The sequence below is a fragment of the Sceloporus undulatus genome, chromosome 5, assembly GCF_019175285.1.
Source record: "Sceloporus undulatus isolate JIND9_A2432 ecotype Alabama chromosome 5, SceUnd_v1.1, whole genome shotgun sequence".
In the NCBI taxonomy this organism is placed as follows: domain Eukaryota; kingdom Metazoa; phylum Chordata; class Lepidosauria; order Squamata; family Phrynosomatidae; genus Sceloporus; species Sceloporus undulatus.
The window spans coordinates 84,900,807-84,921,713 of NC_056526.1; the positions used below are offsets into that span (position 1 = coordinate 84,900,807).

General features: G+C 37.7%; 2 protein-coding genes across 3 annotated transcripts in view; both read right to left on the minus strand.

The window, feature by feature from the left end:
• ARMC10 (armadillo repeat containing 10) overlaps positions 1 to 20,907 on the minus strand; it is a 310,309-nt gene that overhangs the window by 270,001 nt on the left and 19,401 nt on the right. The gene's annotated exons all lie outside the window — the stretch shown is intronic.
• LOC121930793 (gamma-secretase activating protein) overlaps positions 1 to 20,907 on the minus strand; it is a 68,156-nt gene that overhangs the window by 34,996 nt on the left and 12,253 nt on the right. The window contains 16 exon segments of the mRNA XM_042467666.1: positions 1 to 36; positions 1,981 to 2,198; positions 3,800 to 3,892; positions 4,417 to 4,494; positions 6,182 to 6,259; positions 7,621 to 7,706; positions 9,303 to 9,346; positions 10,597 to 10,656; positions 12,374 to 12,478; positions 12,961 to 13,007; positions 15,215 to 15,284; positions 15,524 to 15,612; positions 15,703 to 15,759; positions 17,169 to 17,238; positions 18,570 to 18,626; positions 20,481 to 20,557. The exon segment at positions 1 to 36 is cut by the window's left edge and continues 9 nt beyond it. Coding sequence (XP_042323600.1) covers positions 1 to 36; positions 1,981 to 2,198; positions 3,800 to 3,892; positions 4,417 to 4,494; positions 6,182 to 6,259; positions 7,621 to 7,706; positions 9,303 to 9,346; positions 10,597 to 10,656; positions 12,374 to 12,478; positions 12,961 to 13,007; positions 15,215 to 15,284; positions 15,524 to 15,612; positions 15,703 to 15,759; positions 17,169 to 17,238; positions 18,570 to 18,626; positions 20,481 to 20,557 — 1,265 coding nt within the window.

Sequence of the window (20,907 nt, forward strand, 5' to 3'; positions counted from 1 at the left end):
ACAAATTGATGTGTTGTCAGAAATCCACTGGATTACCTATTGAGATTTATTATTATTATTATTATTATTATTATTATTATTATTATTATTATTATTATTATTATTATTAACCTTTATTTATAAAGCACTGTAAATTTACACAGCGCTGTACATACAATCTTTTTAATTGGACGGATCCCTGCCCTCAGGCTTACAATCTAAAAAGACACGACACAAAGGGAGTGGGGGTGGGGAGGGGGCATCTCTAGTAGGATAATATATATAAAATACATAGCAATACAGGAAATGATTCAATAAAACAGGGAAGAAAAGAACATCAAATAGCCAGTGACAATTATGCAATGCCTGGGAACGCTGCCCTGAACAGAATGGTCTTCAACTCCGTTTTGAAGCTGGTTAAAGAAGTGATGGCTCTTGCTTGCGGGGCAAGAAGATTCCAGGAGTGAGGGGCAGCGAGTGAAAAGGGGCGAATCCGGGATGGGGCAGAGGAAATCCTGGGCTGTGACAGCAGACCTTGACTACCAGAACGGAGGGCCCTAGTGGGAAGGTGAGGAGAAATAAGGTCTGATAAGCAAGGGGGGGGGCAGCCCATGGAGGGCTTTAAATGTCAACAGCAGGAGCTTGTACTGAATGCAGAAAGGGAGGGGGAGCCAGTGAAGGGATGCCAACACAGAGGAGATGTGGTCAGAGTGGTGGGTGGAAGTGATAATGCGTGCAGCTGAATGCTGGACAGAAATTAAAGGACGGAGGTGAGAAAGAGGAAGCCCAGCCAGGAGGACGTTACAGTAATCAAGTCGTGAGATCACTAGGGCATAGACCAGGATCTTGGCAGTAGAGGCAGAGAGATATGGTCGGATTTTGGCAATATTGTACAAAAAGAATCTACAAGCCTTGGCTGTGGTCTGGATATGAGGGAAACACGACAGAGAAGAATCAAAGATAAAACCAAGACTGCGGGCTTGCTGGACTGGTTGAATAGAAATGTTGTCCACAGAGACAGAAAAGGAGTATTGAAGGGTGGGCTTAGGAGGAAAGACAAGAAGCTCCGTCTTGGACATGTTGAGCTTCAAACGCCGATGACGCATCCACTGCGAGACGGCTGTGAGGCAAGACGAGACTTGCTGTTCAAGCCTTGGAGAAAGGTCAGGGGTGGAAAGATATAACTGGGTGTCATAGGCATAGAGATGGTAGGAAAAACCAAAAGAGCTAATGAGTTTACCTAAGGATAGTGTGTAGAGAGAAAACAGAAGGGGACCCAGAACAGAGCCCTGGGGAACTCCAACAGATAAGGAAACAGGAGAAGTCTGACCGCCTGCAACCACTGCGAAAGATCTGCCAGACAAGTAAGATCTAAACCAGTCGAGAACAGAGTCTGAGAACCCAAGGTCAGAAAGTATATTAACTAGAAGAGAGTGATCAACAGTGTCAAAGGCTGCAGACAAATCAAGAAGGATGAGTACAGAGTAAAGGCCATTAGCCTTGGCCCGTAAAAGGTCATTCGAAATCTTAGTGAGAGCTGTCTCTGTAGAATGCCTTGGGCAGAAACCAGACTGGAAGGAATCAAGGATGGAGTTGGCTTCAAGAAACTCAAGACAGCACGAATAAACAACCCGTTCCAAAACCTTAGAAAGAAAGGGGAGAAGAGAAATCGGACGATAGCTAGACAAAGAGGAGGGGTCAAGAGAAGGTTAGAAAACAAAACAATCTTTGAAGCTTTGAAGATGTATAATGAAAGAATCCGCAAAGTTGTGGAAGACTTGAAATCCTTGCGTATTAGTTTTGCAGGGAAAGACTAAGCAAATGCTAACAGATTACACTACAACATTACTTCTTTGATATTCAGAATAAATCAGGATATGTTATTCTAGCAATTATTTGCTTAATAAAATAATCAGTGTTTTTATTTTACATGCAAGATGAAGCATATTCTGTGCCACATTTTAATTATTATTTTTTTTTAAAAAAGAGTATCTTCCCTACCTGGGTTTCAATCTCCCTTGTGCTCCCACTATGTAGAAGCAAACAGTGCAGTGCTGCCATTCTGTCACTATCCAATTTGCTGTTCCACAGGAATTGCAACAGAGCTTCCTTGTTTATTGCAACAGTAAACATCCTTCCTGTGCTACGATCCAAGACCATTGACTTGAGAGGAGAAATGATGGTGCTAGTATGCAATCCATTAATTTTAGCATCCCCACCTGAACAACGAATTGGAGAAAATTTGTTTGCATAAGGTGTGCCTAGTAAGCACTGAAATAAATTAATTCCTGCTAATAATGTAGACAAGCAGTGAAGATAAGGATAAAAGAAGATAAAAGAAGAGGAAGATAAAAGAAGAAGGTGAAGGACATTTAGATAACTGAAATTGTGAATTTGTAACTGAAAGCTAATCTTTGTAGGTAAAGATATCTATTAAGTCCGTGATTGTACTAAATATTCTCCCAGCATATATAGGGCTCCAGGATCTGTGTTGCATAAGTGGTAGGGATGCCACGATATATATCATGGTTTATACCAGTACAGTGGTACCTCGGGATACGAAATACCCAGGTTACGAAATTTTCGGGATACGAAAAAATCCCATTGGAAATCATTGTTCCAGGTTACGAATGTTTTTTCGGGTTACGAATAAAATTTTTGGTGCTTTTTTCGGCTTTTTCGCACGAAACGCGGCTTTTCCCCATTAGCGCCTATGGCAATTCGGCTTACGAAGGCTTTTCGGGTTACGAAAGCGGCCGCGGAACGAATTACTTTCGTAACCCGAGGCACCACTGTATATAGAGTTGGCCCTTCTTATAGACAGATTTTTTATACAAGGATTCAAGCATCCACAATTTGAAAATGTTAAAAAAAAGTATAAATTTCAAATATCAAACCTTGATTTTCCATTTTTTATAAGGGACATCATTTTGCTATGTCATTATACTTCATAGGACTTGAGCATCCACGGATTTTGTTATCCACAGGGGATCTTGGAACCAAACCCCAGCGTATAACAAGGGTCCACTGTACTGTACAGTTGTCCCTCAATATTTGTGGGGGTTAGGGGAACAAGATCCCCGCGAATATGGAAAATTCACAAATAGTTCAAACCCTGCCCACCTCCTCCTCCTCCAATGCCTGGAACAGATGCAGCCAGCTGTCGCAAGCACAAGAAAAGGGGACAGGGTAGCGCATTCGTGGGCTCCAGCCACCTTCTCCCATGCCTGGGAGTGCTCTCAAGCTCTCTCAAGCACAAGAGAAGGGGACTGGGCAGGGCATGTATAGTCCTCGCCCACCTTCTCCCATGCCTGGGATAGCTACAGCCAGCTGTCCCAAGCATGAGAGGAGGTGAGACTCACGCTGAGATCGCAAATATTCAAATTCGCAAATCTCAAGTCCGTAAATGGGAAGGGACGACTGTACATGTATATAAATGAGATATCAGCCAGATCCAGCACAAATGCTTTATTCCTTTTATGATTCTAGGATGCACAAGTAAGAGCACTTTTTGTATACAGATGGGAAACTGGGTTCATCCGGGGGGAAAATAACCAGCAAATTTTACCAACATAGGGCACAATTATGCTCACCAACATAACTTTTACTATCATCACTTGAGTGCTGGAGCAAGAAAATGAGAAGAAACCCCTAACTATATACTGGTTGAATGTCTTAATTTTTTAATGCTATAATTTTTAAAATCTCTTTTCCTTTTCCTTTTGCATTACCCAAATATATTTTATTTCTGTGCAGGCTCTTGAATGACACTGAAATGAATTTCTAGTGAAAAAGCTGTTGCAGAACTTATTCACTGTACCTGTTAGGAAGAAGCTATAGCACATCAAGTCAGGATGTCGAGTGTTCAGAAGATGCAGAAAATGTCCAGGTAAGTAGACAGCCACATAATAATCTGTTGTTTGGGTTGGGGGTGTGTGTTAAACAATAAATAAATGAAAAATACAGACTTGTTAGTTTATCCTTAGATTTATCTGAGAGATGAATTATGTCTGCTTTTTGAAATATTTATGTGGGGATAATCCCATTAAAACCAGAATACCTCTATCCTGACACCTATTCCAATTGCATGACTGAAAATCTCATTACTTTCGCCAGGGGAAAAAAACACTCCTGTATGTCAGAGGCACAAAACACAAAACAATAATAATGTCACAGGCTGTATTACAAGAAATAAGCAACTTGGCCATTCAAATTTTCCCAAGCAGCATGCCATAGTCTCATGACTACAGGCAACTAAAGTTATTTGTTTCACCAATGGGGAAAAGGCCAACTTAGAGAACTTTCCTTATTTAGCAATCCAGCAGACTGAAAAACATGACAAATCCATGTGACATACTGAAAGGAAAAAATGTATGTTTTCTTTCCTTATCTAAGATGGCAGAAAAGGAGAGAGATGAGGTTCAGTTATTAACTTACCAAGATTTAAAAAGGTCAGATTGTTTACTTCCAGGGAATCTACTTCATCTAAAGCTACCATGTATGTTTTACTGTAACCTAAAAAAGGGTAAAAAAAAAAAAGTGATATCTTTAAACAAGTTTTAAACAAGTCTGTTTCAAACAATGATTTCTGAAAGATAACACACAATTTGGGAAATCTGGATCGCTTTCAACTTTTGTTTACTTCTCTAATTTATTGTGGTTCATTTGCTAGTTTAAAAAATAAAAAAGTAATTCAACAAGTTTAGTGTCTTGGCTCCTCATTCTATTTTTTTTAAATATGCAGTCTTAATATCTGAGTGTTATGCAGTTGTTGCTGTTATCCATGCTTTGCAGAATGAGCAACTTCTGCATGCTTATTTGCTCCCAAAGTATTTTCATTTAGGAAAAAAAAAAGAATATAGGCTGATATGTTCTACATGTGCTTACAAGAAAAGCAGCAACACAGAACCACAAAAGTCTACCACTGTTCCAGTTTGTTATGGAAGAAATTCAACATCAGGCCCAGAATAAAATTTAAACTAACCAAAAGCGAAACAAATACAAACCAAATGGAAATCTACAAAATAATTATTCTATTGTTATTATTCTTTTCCTTTATTCTATTGTTACTATTACTTAATATTACTATTACTGATTATTACATACATTATTGCTTAGATGTTTAATTATGGGCTGCATCCTGTACAGTAGTTACAAGATTGCAAGCTGGAGTTACAATCTTGTTACGGCTAGGGATTCATATTTATGACGGAAATCTAAATATGACTCTCTCAAACCCACTTTTTTCAGGCTAGCCTATTCTCAACTGAAGGACTTCTGAAGTGCTGCCCCAAAATAAAACGGCTCTCTAAAAATGCCCCAAACCAATTTTTTTAAGGGACTGTTTTTACTCAGAAAACACCCGCGCCACTAACTAACACAGTGGCTTGCCTTATACCCTGAACAACATGCACAAAAACCCTCACATGTCACAAAAACCTTCAAAATCCTTGAATAATGGCCTCAAGCTAGCTGAACCCAGAAGTGACATGATGTCAATTTCACTGAGGCGCCAATGTGTCAAAATGATTTGTGGGAAGTTAGTAAAAACTGACCCCTGCCTACTTAATGTAGGGTAGTTTAAGTTTCCTAAGCATTATGCCTTTGGTAATGAAACAAAAATATTTAAAAAGTAAAAATACCAAAGCTAAGCCTGTTAGAGTCTAGCTTTAAATCAGCAGAGTAGCAGAAATGTGCTCTTGCCTAATTATGCTTCCCTAAGAACTGAGACTGACTCCAAAAACAAACACAAGTGACTTGCATTTCAAACAAAAATGTACTAATGGCTATAATCTACATAGAAGCTATGTCCTAATACAGATAGTAAATAGTTCAAGTAAAGAAATATTTCACCATCTCTCCAAAGAAGGTTGAGAGAAGAGGATGATGGAGGACCAACTGTTCAGTTTATAATCTTGAGAGAGAATGTCTGTTAGTCCCAAAGGGGGAGAAGTCACATGGTTAGTTTGAATATATGTGTGTGTGTGTGTGTGTGTGTGTGAGAGAGAGAGAGAGAGAGAGAGAGAGACTGCATGCAGGAAATCCCTATCTATCTAAGAAAGGGGAAAATGAATGCCAAAATCTTCCAACACTTATCTGTTCACAAAAGCTCCAATCCTGTACACATTTATCCAGAATTAAGTCCCACTGAAATCTGTCTTATTTTTGAGTAGACATTAGTGCTGCATTGTAAATATGATACCTTTATGTAAGAAGGACACAGAGTACGTAACTTCTTCAGGATTAACAGGAATGAGACTGTAACATATGCATAAACTTCCTATGAAGAAAAGAACACTGTGTTAAGAAATTACAACTGGAGGATTGCCACTTTAATGTTATATTTTTAAAAGTAAAGATTAAAGCAGCTAGTTACATTTCCATGAATAAAGCTGTATCATCATATAATAATCTCTGTAGTGGTTTAATTAACATTATGAAAAGTTGTCCTTTTCAGACAAAAAATATTTGTCTGAAATATATTTTTGTTGTTAATATAGAACACATTGTAAAGATGCCTTAATTGCTCTAGGTTTTCTCTACCCGTGAATTATTTTCCCTCCCTTTTGTATTTTTGTATGGAGTTGGTGTGCACCATTTCTTTTTGTGATACTTTTCTCAAAAAAATTGGTATGAGACAAGATCAACTCAAAATGCATAATACATGATATTTTTATGGTATACATTCTACTCATCTTATATTCTTATGTTCTTGACATTTTATCGCATGTTTTTGAAATATGAAAACCTCATTGGTCTCACAATCCCATCAGATCTCTCTCTATCTCTCTCTCCCCCCCCCCCCCTGCTATTGTATTACAGGTATAATAGCTAATTTCCAAAACATACATCTAGTTCCCCCCTTACACATACACATAAATAATTGCAGCTTTATAAACAATGAACCCCATTTGTTTTAAAAAGAGTCTCCATTTAAAGATGGAAATAATTTCAAAACCCAGCCTAGTAATTATCTTGGCTCTACAATTTCACAGATGTGTATTACAACTAATAGATGCTGCATTGGTTTGTGCAGCAGTGAAAGTGTGTGTGTGCTTGTGTGTGTGTGAGAGAGAGAGGTTTTGAGTATTAGTATTGTGTTTTGGGAATTCTACCAAAATACACCATCAGTGAGTGAAAAAGCACAAAATAAAAAATCTATTCAAGAAAGAGGTGTCAAAATTTTCAGATCTTTGCAAAACGTTTGCTTTACCAGTCTGTCAAGGCAGAACATAGCAATCAAAACACCCTTTGTGTTTTGATTCAAAGGCATATCAGTAACAGAGACATATTGTATCACTTTGAAAGACAAGACTTGCTACTTATAATACTTAGGAATTCAGGAATATATAACTGGAATATATAATTCATGCCTCATAGAATTCATGTGTCATAAGAATCTCAGCAAGATTTATGAAAGGTATAAGAAAGAAGGGAGATATCACAAAATAATGAAAGATCTGCAGTAATTGAAACACATTAGTCACAACTGACATGCATTGTATTATGATGTACTCTGTCTCCAAATACCTACAGAGAACAAGTTCATCATGTGGTGATGAAAGAACACATAAATTAAGCTGAAGACAAAAGTCAATGGTTCCAGTAAGTTGGATTCGTAAGGTATCATGTATGCACTACCTGTTTCACTGGTAACAACCTGGACATTCAAAGGTTTAGGTATAATCTCTTGGTCTTGATGACAACAATAATCCAAATCCATGGGCCTAGGAACAGAAGTCAGAAATCACTATATTACTGCCAACAATGTTATCTCTGAAGTCATATAAATAACCAATGTGCAGATTAAGAGCCTTATCATATTAAAAAGTAAGACGACAGGCAGTGAAATGGAAGCGGCTTTCTGCTTACCTCCTTGTTGCATGATGTCGTAGTGCCCCCATTCTCCCTCTAGAGGAAGACGGTCACAAAAACAAAGCTTTTGCCAAACAGTTTTTCCAGCACAACAAAAGGCATGTCTTTACAATCATCTCCATAAAAAACAGAATGGATGTACTGCAAAGGCTTGCGGAGAGGTAAAGAGAAAGCTGCTTCTATCTCACTGCCTCTCATCTTATTTTTGTAATGTGATGAGACTCATAGTTAGACATAAGGTACAAAAACAAACTACTAGCACAAAGCCTCTGACAAAGAAGCTATTTTTGCCAAGTCTTTCAACAATGGCATAGCTCTCCTTCTTCCTCATCCTCTGCCTAGCTTGAAAGTTTTTAGCAGCATCAGCATGGGGAAGATGGTGAAGGAAGGCTGGAGAAACAATCTTAGGTTTCAGCAATGTGTCTGCACTAAACAATACAATCCGACTAAGCTAAAAAAAAAAAAGGAGGACTCTACTCCAACTGATACTATTATTGCTTTGTTTTTCTGCCTGCAACAGGCAAGGTAAGCAGCAGCTAATTTCACAATCCTTTACTGAACACAACAAAAAAGAGGGAAAACAAGCTACTCATGGTATGCTAAAAAAACACCCCAGCAATATTTGGCCACAGAATTGAAATCATAAGAGTACTGAGGCTGGTGAAAGAAAAAGTCATCCCTAGATTTTGGAAGAAGCTTTGAAGTAATAAATTTACTAAATAATAAATAATAAAATTAACTTTCTAAAGTTAATTTTATTTTATTTACTTCTGCAAGGGTACCTAACCTGATTGTTTCATTTCACATGTTATTAGTATTAGTTTTGAATTAAAAATTTGCTGAAACATATTAACTACTCTTTTTTTTGGTACAGAAACCTAACCACATTCTTTCCTTGTATTTTCAGCCTCTGGTACCAAATTCTCTGTTAAAGAAGTCTTGCCCAGGCACGCATTTGCTTTGTTAGCTGAGGTATAACTGTATGTTTTTTTTCCTTATGATACTGAGCTGCAGGGGTTTCTCCTTCCCTTATTGATTTATTCTTCTAATTTTCAGCACATTTAATGGTAATATATTTTCACAATTCTGTCAAAAACTACAGTTTGTACAACTCATGGTTTATCATTACACTGCAATCCTCCAAAAAACATTTTAATTAAAGTTTGGCAATCTAGTGATCAAATGGAACAGGTATTTGAGTTACCAATTTGAGTCAATAATACATACTTCCATGCTTCCACTCCTCATAAAAATAATGTTGGCTCATATTCAAGGTACTATGCAAAACAGGATTAAATTAAGCATTCAGCAAATGAGCAAAAACATTCTACAGATGATCTGGAACTAAGAGAGGTACACATAACAGAATATAAACCCCACACATTGCCCAATCAAATATTAAAACACCTTTAGACAAAAGCAGGTACAAAAACTTAGGTAGTACTCACTTTATTGCTATGTCAGTCAAAGATATATCCAAAGGTGCTTCAAGCTGTTGAAAAACAAAAAGGGACAGCACAGCTAAGAGTTAAAACCCTGTCATACCTTGACAGAGAGTGACTCTAGTAGTAATTCAATTTTGGGCACATGCAGCTAATTTATGTAAGCGAAGGAAATAGAAGTTGCTTTCTTTATTAACACTTATTAAATAAGTAATTAAAATAGGTATGGACAATGTGTGGCCCCCCCAGATTTTGCTGGACTGTATATTTCTTAACAGTCTAGGAATTTACATTACTTAGCAGCAACAAGCAAGTGCCAAAATTTGGTGTTAACTGATTGGTTAAGAACTTTACAGCGCTTTATAAATAAAGGTTAATAATAATAATAACTGTATCACCTCAGACTCTGTTGTCGTGTACCATCAAGTCTTTTACAATTTATAGCAACTCCAAGGTAAACCTATCATGAGGATTTCTGGGGTTGAGAGTGTGTGACTCGCCCAAGGTCATATCACATTTTACATATCACATTTCTGAACACAAATTATTATCTGTCTACAGTTAAAATAACTTAACCTTAGGAAAAATATCACCTAGCCATTATTTGACCACTGATGATGTTAGATGTTTTCATATCCCTATCTTTACTACTAATAAACTTACTTACTTACTCAACTTCTTTGAAATGGTCTATTTTAGGCAATTCAATATATAATCAAAGACCACACAAGACCCTGCAGAAATTTTGATCTATACCTTCCACAGTCAATTTCCAGTTATAACGTTGTCTGAGGTTTCTGGGAACTGAAGTCTAAAGCATCCAGGTTTCCCACTCTACTGTAAGTTTGTTGTTGTTGTTGTATGCCTTCAAATTGTTTCTGACTTATGGCAACCCTAAGGTAAACCTATCACAGGGTTTTCTTGGCAAGATAAGTTTGGAAGGAGTTTGCCTTTGCATTTACCCTCACTTTGAGGCTCAGAGACTGTGCCCAAGGTTACCCAGTGGGTTTCAATGGCTGAGGGGGATTCAAATGCTCATCTCCAGAGTCATAGTTCAGGATTCAAACAACTACATCACATTTACTCCTACTATAGGTACTCTTGCTAAAGGTCACACATTCAACTGCAACCCATCAGGTACTGAAGAAATAAAGTAGCACAAATGCTTGTCTGAACTAGACATTTAGAGACACATGGCTCTGTGCACCACTCTGTCTTAAATCTTCAAAAATTGTATATTTTGATAATATCTTAAACTGGAAAAAAAAGACAAGCACAAAAGCTCTTCAGAAGACCTTACTATCAGTTTGAAGTTTGTATCAGGAAAAAACTGGATGCAATTTAAAGTGTCCTGTGATTCCTAAAAGAAAAATAAACACTAATCAGTATACCTTTATTGAATCTGGGAAAGTAGATTTAAGTCTACAAAAATGCAACCAAAGTTTTATTTCCCTTAATTAATCTCAAAGGTGTTACAAGTCCCTTTGCAAACAGGAATGCCTGAAGACTTTCAAGGCTGTACCAGACACTACCTTGGCAAGTGGAAAGTTCCATACACACATGGCTACGGTAACAGAAATATGAGGCTGAGAAGATGGGAGACAGTTTAACTGCTCTTGGGCTCAAAACAGCAAATGTATCCCCTCTCCCAATAGTTTTATCTTCAACCAAGCTAATTTGGAGTAAACAGCTATAAGAAGAGCTTGGGAGGATGGTCTTAATAACTTTTCAGAAGCATTTACAGGGGAAAATCAGTAAGATGGGAAACAGTGAAGCATCTCCTACCTACTTACAATTTCTCCCTACAAGTGCCTCACCTCAGAACCTTGAGTGAGCTTTATGAGAAAAATACAGAATTAGGAATCCTTTGTTTCCCCTTGTAATTCACCAAAGACCACTCTTTGAACAGAGAGACCCTAACACAAGGCAAGCGTAAAAACTCACCACAACATAACTTTGTTACATGTTTCCTTCCTCCTCCACATTGTCTACCTTCTGTATATTAATGCTTGCGGTTTTACTTACTCTAAAACATAGTTCACTGTTTCAGAAGATGAAACCTTTTTGTGGGTGTCAAAGCTGCTTCCCATTGCCTTTTTGCACAGGCATATCAGATCAGTTGTGAACACTATCTTAGGCCACAAAACTCAGGGTAGATATTTAGTTTTAGCTTTACAACATTCAAATCTTCTAGGTATTCTGTATTTGAGTGAGTGAATTAGTGATAACAACAAAATCCAAAGATCTGCCTATTTCATAACTTTTATAAGTCAAATGTGTAATGTGTAGTCAGATGTCATTTGACTACAATTCCTATCATCCTTCAGCAGTAGCTATGCTGGATGGAACTGATGGTGATTGGTGATCCAATAACATCTGGGAAGGCCCTGTTCACCATCCCTGTCATTCACCATTCTGAAACATGGCTACAATCAGCAGTAGAGGAGTGGCTTCACATTTTAAGATAAACGCCAAGAGAATTTGAAACAAAAATACATTTATGGACTATAGCTCCCCAAAATCCCCTAGCCATCATGGTCTCTCAGTAAGATGACAAACAAGGGACACAGGCATGCTGGTTTGGGGAATGCTGGGAACTGCAGTCTACAAAAAAAACCTTTTCCAAACTTTGGAACAGCACTGGGTTACCTTTTCCCCCCATAATGAGAGGTCTTTTTTCTAAGTTTAAGTACACTAATTTTGCAGAAGTACCATTTTAATTTGAAATGGGGCTCAGCACTGGAATCTGTTTACAACACTAGAGTTCTCAATATGCAACTCAGCAATACAGAATTCCTTTCCCCTCATGAGGGAGTAGGCCCATCATTCCCTTACTTACCTAGGATTAAGTACAATGACATCAAAGACAAACAGCATTAACAGCCTAGCTTTGATGTGTTTTAAAAACAAAACAAAGCATATTCCTCTGTCCTTTATCACAGAAAACACTGCAAACTGTTTTACACTGAGCATTCCCACTATATATATATATATATATGTGTGTGTGTGTGTGTGTGTGTGTGTGTGTGTGTGTGTTGGTATGTAATCAAGGGAACAAAAGATTCACTGAGTTCTACCTTTGGGACAATGTAGAACAGTCTTTGTTCCATCATGTCCCACTGGGCCCAGATGAGATCATCCACAATTCTCTGTCTTGAAAGCTGGCTTGAATTTTCAATTACCTGGAAAGTAAGGACATGAGCACTAATTAGGGAGGGAGGAGTGGTATAACAAGTGCCCAGCAGTAGCCAGGAATATGTTTGGAAAACACTGCTCCTGGAACTTCTATACATGCCATGCTAAAGATCAGAAGTCACAAGTTCACATGCTTTGTTTTCCAGAACAACATCTTAACTGGATTATTCTATAGCAAAGACACTGTACTACTCATACCCTAAAACAGTTTTCCAGTAAGTTCTTCACTAGTCTATCTGCATCATGCCCAAACTGTCCCCAAGCTGTTTACTTGTAGCCTGGAGGGGACTTTTAGCACACTTGTTGCTGATCTAATCTACATTCCTCTATGTCTACATAGTTATCACTGTAAAATATCACTAAAAATTGCTTGGAGAAGATCACCACTGAATAAAGCAACATTTAAAAACTGTATCATGATTCCCCAGCCTAACCAGCTGCATCTGAGCAAAAACTTTAAACTTCTTACCACTCCATGTCTGTCTTCAACAACTTGGATGTCAATTTTTTCAATATCTTAAATTCAAAAACAATGTCATATTATGACTTTTTATATAATACATACAGAAGTTATCAACCAATCCAAAGGTGTTTTTTGTTTATTTGTTTATTTCTAAGTGATTAGCACTTCAAGTTCTAACATTTGTGCGGGAATTGCTGCATGTGGGATTGTTACAAAGTGTATGATGAGGACTTAATATGGGCATTTTGTGAAACTGTACTCATGCAGATCAGATACACATTTTAAGTCAACATGTGTTTAATACAAAACATTCAGCCTATCCATACAGATCCTAGGCTACATCCGCACTGTTGAAATAATCCAGTTTGACACGACTTTAACTGTAATGGTTCAATGTTATGGAATTCTGGAGTTTGTAGCTTATTGTGGCACCAGAGCTCTCTGACAGAGAAGGCTAAATGTCTCACAAAACTACAATTCCCAGAATTCCATAGCACTGAGCCACAGCAGTTAAAGTGGTGTCAAATTGGATTTTTCTGCAGTACAGATGAAGCTTCATTTTGAGAATACAGTAGACCCTTGTTATACGCTGGGGTCTGGTTCCAAGATCCCCCATGGATAACAAAATCAGTGTATGCTCAAGTCCCATTAAATATAATGACATCGCAAAATGGTGTCCCTTATAAAAAATGGAAAATCAAGGTTTGATATTTGAAATTTATACTTTTTTGAACATTTTCAAACCGCGGATGCTTGAATTCGTGTATAAGAAGGGCCGACTGTAGTTAATAAAAACAAAGGTTTCAGTAAAAATAATGGACAAGATCCTGCAATGGGGGACATGTGTATATCACACAGCCACATGTTTGTAGATAAATCTGCCAATCCTGCTCCCAAAAAACTCACACTGAAAATAGCATGGTTCCCTTCAATAGTGCCATTTCTGTGTTGTCGGACAGTGGGAGAAATAGGGGGGACACAATCAGTTACCTTGGCTGTCTCTGCAGATGATATACAGTACTTGCAGCATATCCAGCTATAACAGAATAGCTAGATCTTCTGCTCTCCAACAACTTGGAAAGGCCATGAGCAGGAAGCTGTACTGCTTACAAAATAGAGGTATTTTGGTTGTTGCAGTCAGAACAAAATTCTAGGATGGGTGGTGGGGGGTAAAAGACTGAAATCAATACGTTGGTGGACAGTTTTGCTAGTTTTCTACCACTGGGGAATGAAAAATCATCCAATAAAAGTCCAAATTTTTAAAATAAATTTTGGGGGTTCAGAGGGTTTTAGGGGTCCGGAAGAGCTTTTGGGGAACACAAAAGTGGGGCTCAGGGGACATATGTGACCCACTGGCAGCACTTTCCCAACCATGCTATAAAGAATGTATATTCATGCACGTGTCTTACGTTATGTCTCATTACCATACACACAAAAGTCCAACTAGGCCATGATGCCCTAGATTTTAGCTTGTCATGAAAAAGTTGCATACTCCTAAATGTAGCCAATTTGTTCCCACTCTGTTCCATTCCACTATAGCTTCGTTAAACAAACCATGAGAAATGTACTCAGTGTATCATCTGAATGACAACTCTTGTCATGTCACTGACAAGTCAGAACTGCAAGCCAGGATTTGATGTGAGCTTAGAAATCCTGGCTAGTTTGAAAGCAGCAGTCCACCCTCCCCATATGCGGGGGATCTGTTCCGCCCCGCCCCCCACGTATGGGGAAAAGAGCGTATGCTCAAGCCCCATAGAAAACAATGGGGTGTGTGCTCGCAGTGGCGCATGGGGCATTTGGTGCGAGTACACATCCCATTATTTCTGCCGGGGCCTGCCTTCTGTGTAAGCTCAAAGTCGTGGAAGGCAATCCTGCATATAAGGAGGGCCAAATGTATCTCTGGTGCAAATAATCAGTGGCTTGAAAAGTTACTTTTAGGACTTTTTTTTAGTGACCATATCAGCTAGGGTATTTGGGAAGTTTTAGTCCAAAAGAGTAACTTCTTCAAGCTCCACACATAAGTACCACAAAATATTTAATGTGATATTACCCTTTTTAAAAAACAGATTACACTACAGTCTATTAATTAATCTACAGTTAACATACAAACAGGGCACAACAAAAAATATGTAGTACATACTGTTTTAGCTAAGCTGCTTTGGATCCCAAATTGCAAGAAAGATGGAATATTAAACAAATATATATATATATATATATATATATATATATATATATATATATATATATTTAAAATGCTTACATTTATCTTCGGAAATCAGTAAGAGACAGCTTTCTGAAGAAGCATTTGTTTCTGCAACTGGATATAGAAACTGTAAAAGGAAATTGTTCAAAGATAACAGACAAACTAAAGCATTGCCACTGAAACTAGATAGTTAATGGTGCATTATACAACTCTAGCTAAAATAATGGTATCATTTTTAAGTGACAAATTATATTAATGATAGAAAGTAAGCTTCCTGTCACTGTGACACTGACAACACATATCCTAACAGCTATTACTATACACCTAATTACTTTTCTAGATGAAAAGATCAATGGGATCACTTACTTGTACTCTGATACAGCTGTCCACAGCCTTTAAAACTTTCACATTATTAACCGGGTGAATTTCGATTAGCAAGGTCAGACATTTAGACACTGAGATATAAAGCACAATTAAGGCAAATTAGTCTGTTGTTGGTGACTATGTCCCACACTCACAAACAGTTGTATCAGTGTTTCAAGTACCTGGCTGAAGTAACAGATTTACTTTTTCTTCCCTTGTTGACTGAAGAAAGCTGACAGCTAATTGGGAATAATTGGGAAAAAGAAATCCACATCAAAATTACAATACTAAATATTAAGTAACGCTACCATACTTATGAGAGTACACAGAAATGTAAAATTGTCAGTTATTAGTTCTGAATACAGTAGACCTATTCAATCATTGGCATATACCCATGTGCTGACTCACTACAGTATTCAACAATTGATTGCATAGGTCTACTCTAGTTGGAATCAACCTACTAAGATGCCATTGGGGTTTTCCACTGAAAATGGTAACATTCAGATCAGGGTTCACACATGTAATCCTCAACTCAATTCAATGTGAATCTTAGATTAACTGCAAAAGCCCATTAAAAGTGCATTTCAGATTTCTAGCAGAAGAATCTGTCCCTTTGCCACCAGCATGCTGCACATGGAGGAAATGGAAGGTGGGAGTGAAAGAAGAGATAGAGATTTATGAAACAGAAGGAAAGTAGAAAATAGGTGGTGGCAGGCAGAGTGGGAGGGTATAAGACAAAGGTCCAAAACACACTGCAGAAATAATCCAGTTTGAGACAGCTTTAACTGGCTCAATGCTAGGAAACTCTGGGCACTGTAGTTTTATGAGACATTTAGCCTTCTCTGTCAGAGAGCTCTAGTGCCACAATAAAGTAATAATAAATAAATAAAAATTATTTATATTCCGCCTCTTTACAAAAAGCAATCGGGGCTTACAAAGTTAAAATATACAGTCTAAACCCTCAACTCACCCACCCCTTAAAATACAATTAAACAGTGTGGAATTAAAAGCATAAAACATACTTAAAAAACAATACAATAACTGTGGTGAAGTCGGAGGTCAGCAGTTAGATTTTCCTTCTGATGGCTGGAGAACTATTCAGGAAAGGTCTGCCAGAAGAGATCCGTCTTTATAGCTTTTTAAATGCTGTTTAGAGTGGTAATATGACGGATCTCTTCTGGCAGGCCATTCCACAATCTGGGAGCAACAGCAGAGAAGGTCCTCTGGGAGGTCGTTGACGGCCTTGTTTTACAAGGCTGTAACAAATTTTTCCCCAAGGATCTAAGTGTGCGGGGAGGATTATATGGAAGCAGGCGGTCCCGAAGATAGGTTAGACCCAGCCATTAAGGGCTTTAAAGGTGATCACCAACACCTTGTACTGGGCCCGGAAACTGATGGGCAGCCAGTGGAATGATCTTAATTCCCAGGATTCCCTAGCACCAAGCCAAGGCAATTAAACCTCTCTCAAACTGGATTATTTCTGCAGTGTGTTTTGGACCAAAGTTTCTCTCTTGCTCCACCCACTTTCAGCTTTGCCCATCACTGACCTGCAACCCTGTCAGTTTTCAGGAGGAAGTTTGTAATTTGTCAAGATTCAGTGATTCTTCAAAATTATACAAGAGAACTTTAACATGGTTGGGGAACATACCTAAAAGTGTCTTTTCATTGTTGACTGAGCAACTGATCACATGCAGATCTTTTTCAAAAGTATACAAGTGCTGCAGGAAAAAAATACACTTAGTTAAATTACAAATGATATTGGACAGCAGGTATTATTTCAGCACTGAGAAAAACTATCCTTACACCTTCCAAATTGGCTTTCTTCAAAGCACACAGCCTCAGAATCAGCCATTTTTATATTTTTCTGTAGCCCAATATATGCCTCCACAATTAACTACTTGCTATATTGCATTTAGATTATTTATTCTGGGGCTCTCTAGAACATAGAACTGTACATTATTTATGTACATTTTACCCCATTTTCCAACACCTCTGCTCCTCCTGTCTACTCTCAGCTGTCCCTATCTTGTGTGTCCATCAGTGTATTCACATGCAGCAGTGAATGACCAAATGGAGGTAAGACTTACTGTTCTGATGGTGGTGACTAGGAAAGTGAGCAGACCACTTAAGTATGTGAGATGAAAAGCTAAGTCCTAAGTTAGTGCAGAGCCACTAAAATGAATGGGATTCACTAGTCACAACTAACTTATATCCCAGTGATTTGAATGGGTTTGCTCTAGACAGGAATAACATTAGATTTAGCCATAATTTCCCAACATTACACAGATTCACATTCTTCAATGGGACCAGTGTGTGGCCTGGTGGTGATCCTGGATGCAAAGCTGGCAATAATTTCTAGGATGGCCTTCTTCAATTATATCTGGGCTGTCAAAGAATTTTGTCTTGGAGAATTAGTGTTTCGTAACCCAGGCAATCACTGGTCCCTGGTTTATACTATGTGAACCTTGGAAGAAGTAGGTGGTGCAGAATGCAACCATTCATAGTGATGGAAGATGGAGAACATGCAATGTCACTATTTCTGCAAGTTTTCATTTGCTAGTAAATGTGATTCAAATGGCCTGACTCAAGTTGAATATCAGAAGAAGCAGGCCAAATCCCAAGGAAGTTCATGCTATGAGTGCTGAGAGCAAGAGGGTTTTTTTCTATGCTTGCAACACATATTTGAAATACTATCTTACTCCAAGGAAAAGAACCAAGCCTCTTAAATTTTATGATGCTGCTCAATCCTATCCCCTAGAAGGCATTTGAAGCAATCAAAATGCTACTTTATCAGGTTTTGTTGATATTTTAACAAATATACAATTATGAATTATCATTTTCACCATGGATTTCATGATGGTTGGTTTTGTTGAAGAGACTGTGAAGTTTCCACTTTGCCTTGTGTATTTAAGCTGAATGAAAATGTGATGAATAGAAATTTTACCTTATATGAAAAAGTTTTAATTTTTTTAGAAAAAAACTTTATTTTAGAGAAGATCAAACCGTTTTCACTCTCTAATTAATACATGGATTGTGAATTAAATCTTACCTGGTTTTTTCCAGTATGGCGATCATATAATCCTATATGTGTGTGTCCCTGATTCCCCTACAGAGAAAGTGAATTAGCCATGATTATACAAAGTTTTTAAACATTCAGTGCTTGCCATTGATAAAGGAACCCTCTAACATTGTCAACTTTGCACTATGTTTTTGTGTTTTTTACACCTTTCACATAGAAATATAGCAGGTTATTTTCTTTTCCTATTGCTGGTAAAAGGAAAAGATTCATTTACTTCATTTAAAAAAACAAAGAGCTGCTCTTAACCACTAAAAAATAATGGGTCCTACTTCTGGCATGGCTTCTTTCAAATATTGTCCTCTCTGACAAGATGTTTCCTTCTTTTCTATATTTATAACAAACAGAAAAGTCCTCAAAGTCCAGATAATCTTCAAGCTATGTTCTAAATTCTCGCATATTGTTAAAAAAAGCCCTGCGTGGTTTTATTGATTTATCATGGATTTTTTGTTTCTCTCTACCCTCTGACAGTCTTACCAAAAGCAACAAGCAGCTATGAGAAAAACATGGGAAATCTGCATGAGACATTCACTAGTGAGAACCAGTTCCAAATAGATTTCCCTAAGTGGTATTTCTCATGTCAAGATTCAGCAGAGGGCAGTTGTGCTTGTTTCTCTGGACCTCTTGTGGCACATGATACCATATAGACTAGAATGTAATGCTCTCCAGATGTATTTCATTTTGTTGCTTAAACCTGAGTCTTCTGGGGCTTTTAGAGTTCTTTGTAGTTCACTGTTTTATGGTACACTAAATCCAGTCCTAATCTTTTAAGACTTAAAAAAATACATTTTATACATCTTTAAATAAACAGAACTATATTTTAGGCAGGACTACAGATAATCCATTATGGATATGTATAGTGGTGCTCTTCTCAAAGCTGTTTGATGCCAAAATAACCAGGGTAGAAACCCAATATAACATTAGCAGTGCAACTTTATTCGCACTAGTAGAATTATACTGTTGGATACTATATCCAACACTGGGTTGTATACATAAATACAAACAGTACAACCCTGATAGATATCCAATGAAGTAAATTCTTATGCGCTTACTTCCACATGCAGAGGAATGGAATAGAAAACATGCTACCTATAAGCGTTTGGTTGATTATGGGAAGTCCAACTAAAGTCCAAAACGCACTGCAGAAATAATCCAGTTTGAGACTGCTTTAATTGCCCTGGCTCAATGTTAGGTGCTGCAAGATTCCTTTGCACACTAGGTTTTTCAAAAAGGCTACAAAGTTGGCTTTAGCTGCACCTGCACTGCCAAAATAATGCAGTTTGACACCCTTTAATTGTCATGGCTCCATGGCAATGGAAAGTTTTCTGAGATATTTAGCCTTCTTTGTCTGACAGCTCTGGTACCTTACCAAACTACAAATCCCTGAATTCCATAGCACTGAGCCATGTCAAACTGCATTAATTCTGCAATGCAGATGCAACCTTTGTGAACTAAACTAAGGGCCCAAACAGACAGGCCAAAATAAAGCTGATTCAGGTCACTTTGGAGGCATGCTGTTTAAATGACACACACATCTTAAGAGGTCAGAAGTTGCTCCAAAGCTGTGCTCCAGTCCTTAGGACTGAAGCTTGGTTTTGGCACAACTTCCAGCCTCTTAGGAAACCATGCGTCAGTTGCCAGGTTGTTTTTAATGTTTTATAAACCACTCTGGAAACCTTTAAAGTATATATATGTATATATATCTAAAGTGTGTGTGTGTGTGTGTGTGTATTGCAAACAAAATGATAAACTGTCTTATTTGTAACTAATGAACTCTCCAATTTCAAGCACAAAAACCTAGGACTGAGAGTTACTTTCGTAGGATTGTGCAGCCACTCTTAGTCTCTCTCCCAAACAAAACAAAAATTAAAAAATTTGGCTTACCTTCCAGGTATAAATAATGTTTCCATTTCTTTCAACATTTACTATGTGTATTGTTTCCAAATAATTCTCCAAAGCATCTGAAATAAAAAAGTGTTACTATAGTGTGAACTGCCTCTGACCTTGAAATGCAAGCATACATTTGAAAAGCATCTGCAAAGAAACCTATTTCATTATACAAATAACAAATAACGTGACAGGAAGGTATTTTGAACTGTAGTCCATAGATTGTATTAGATGTACAATTTCTCTGCATGAATAGGGAAATTGTTCAGAATTCCAGCCTTATAACATGATAAACCACAACATCACATGGATATTGTTAATTCCAGGGACAAGACAGCACAACATTGAATTTCATCCACCGAAAGGAAATTTTAAATCACATGAAGTTATTTTAGCAGTCCTCGGCATCAATAACCCTGTCTCT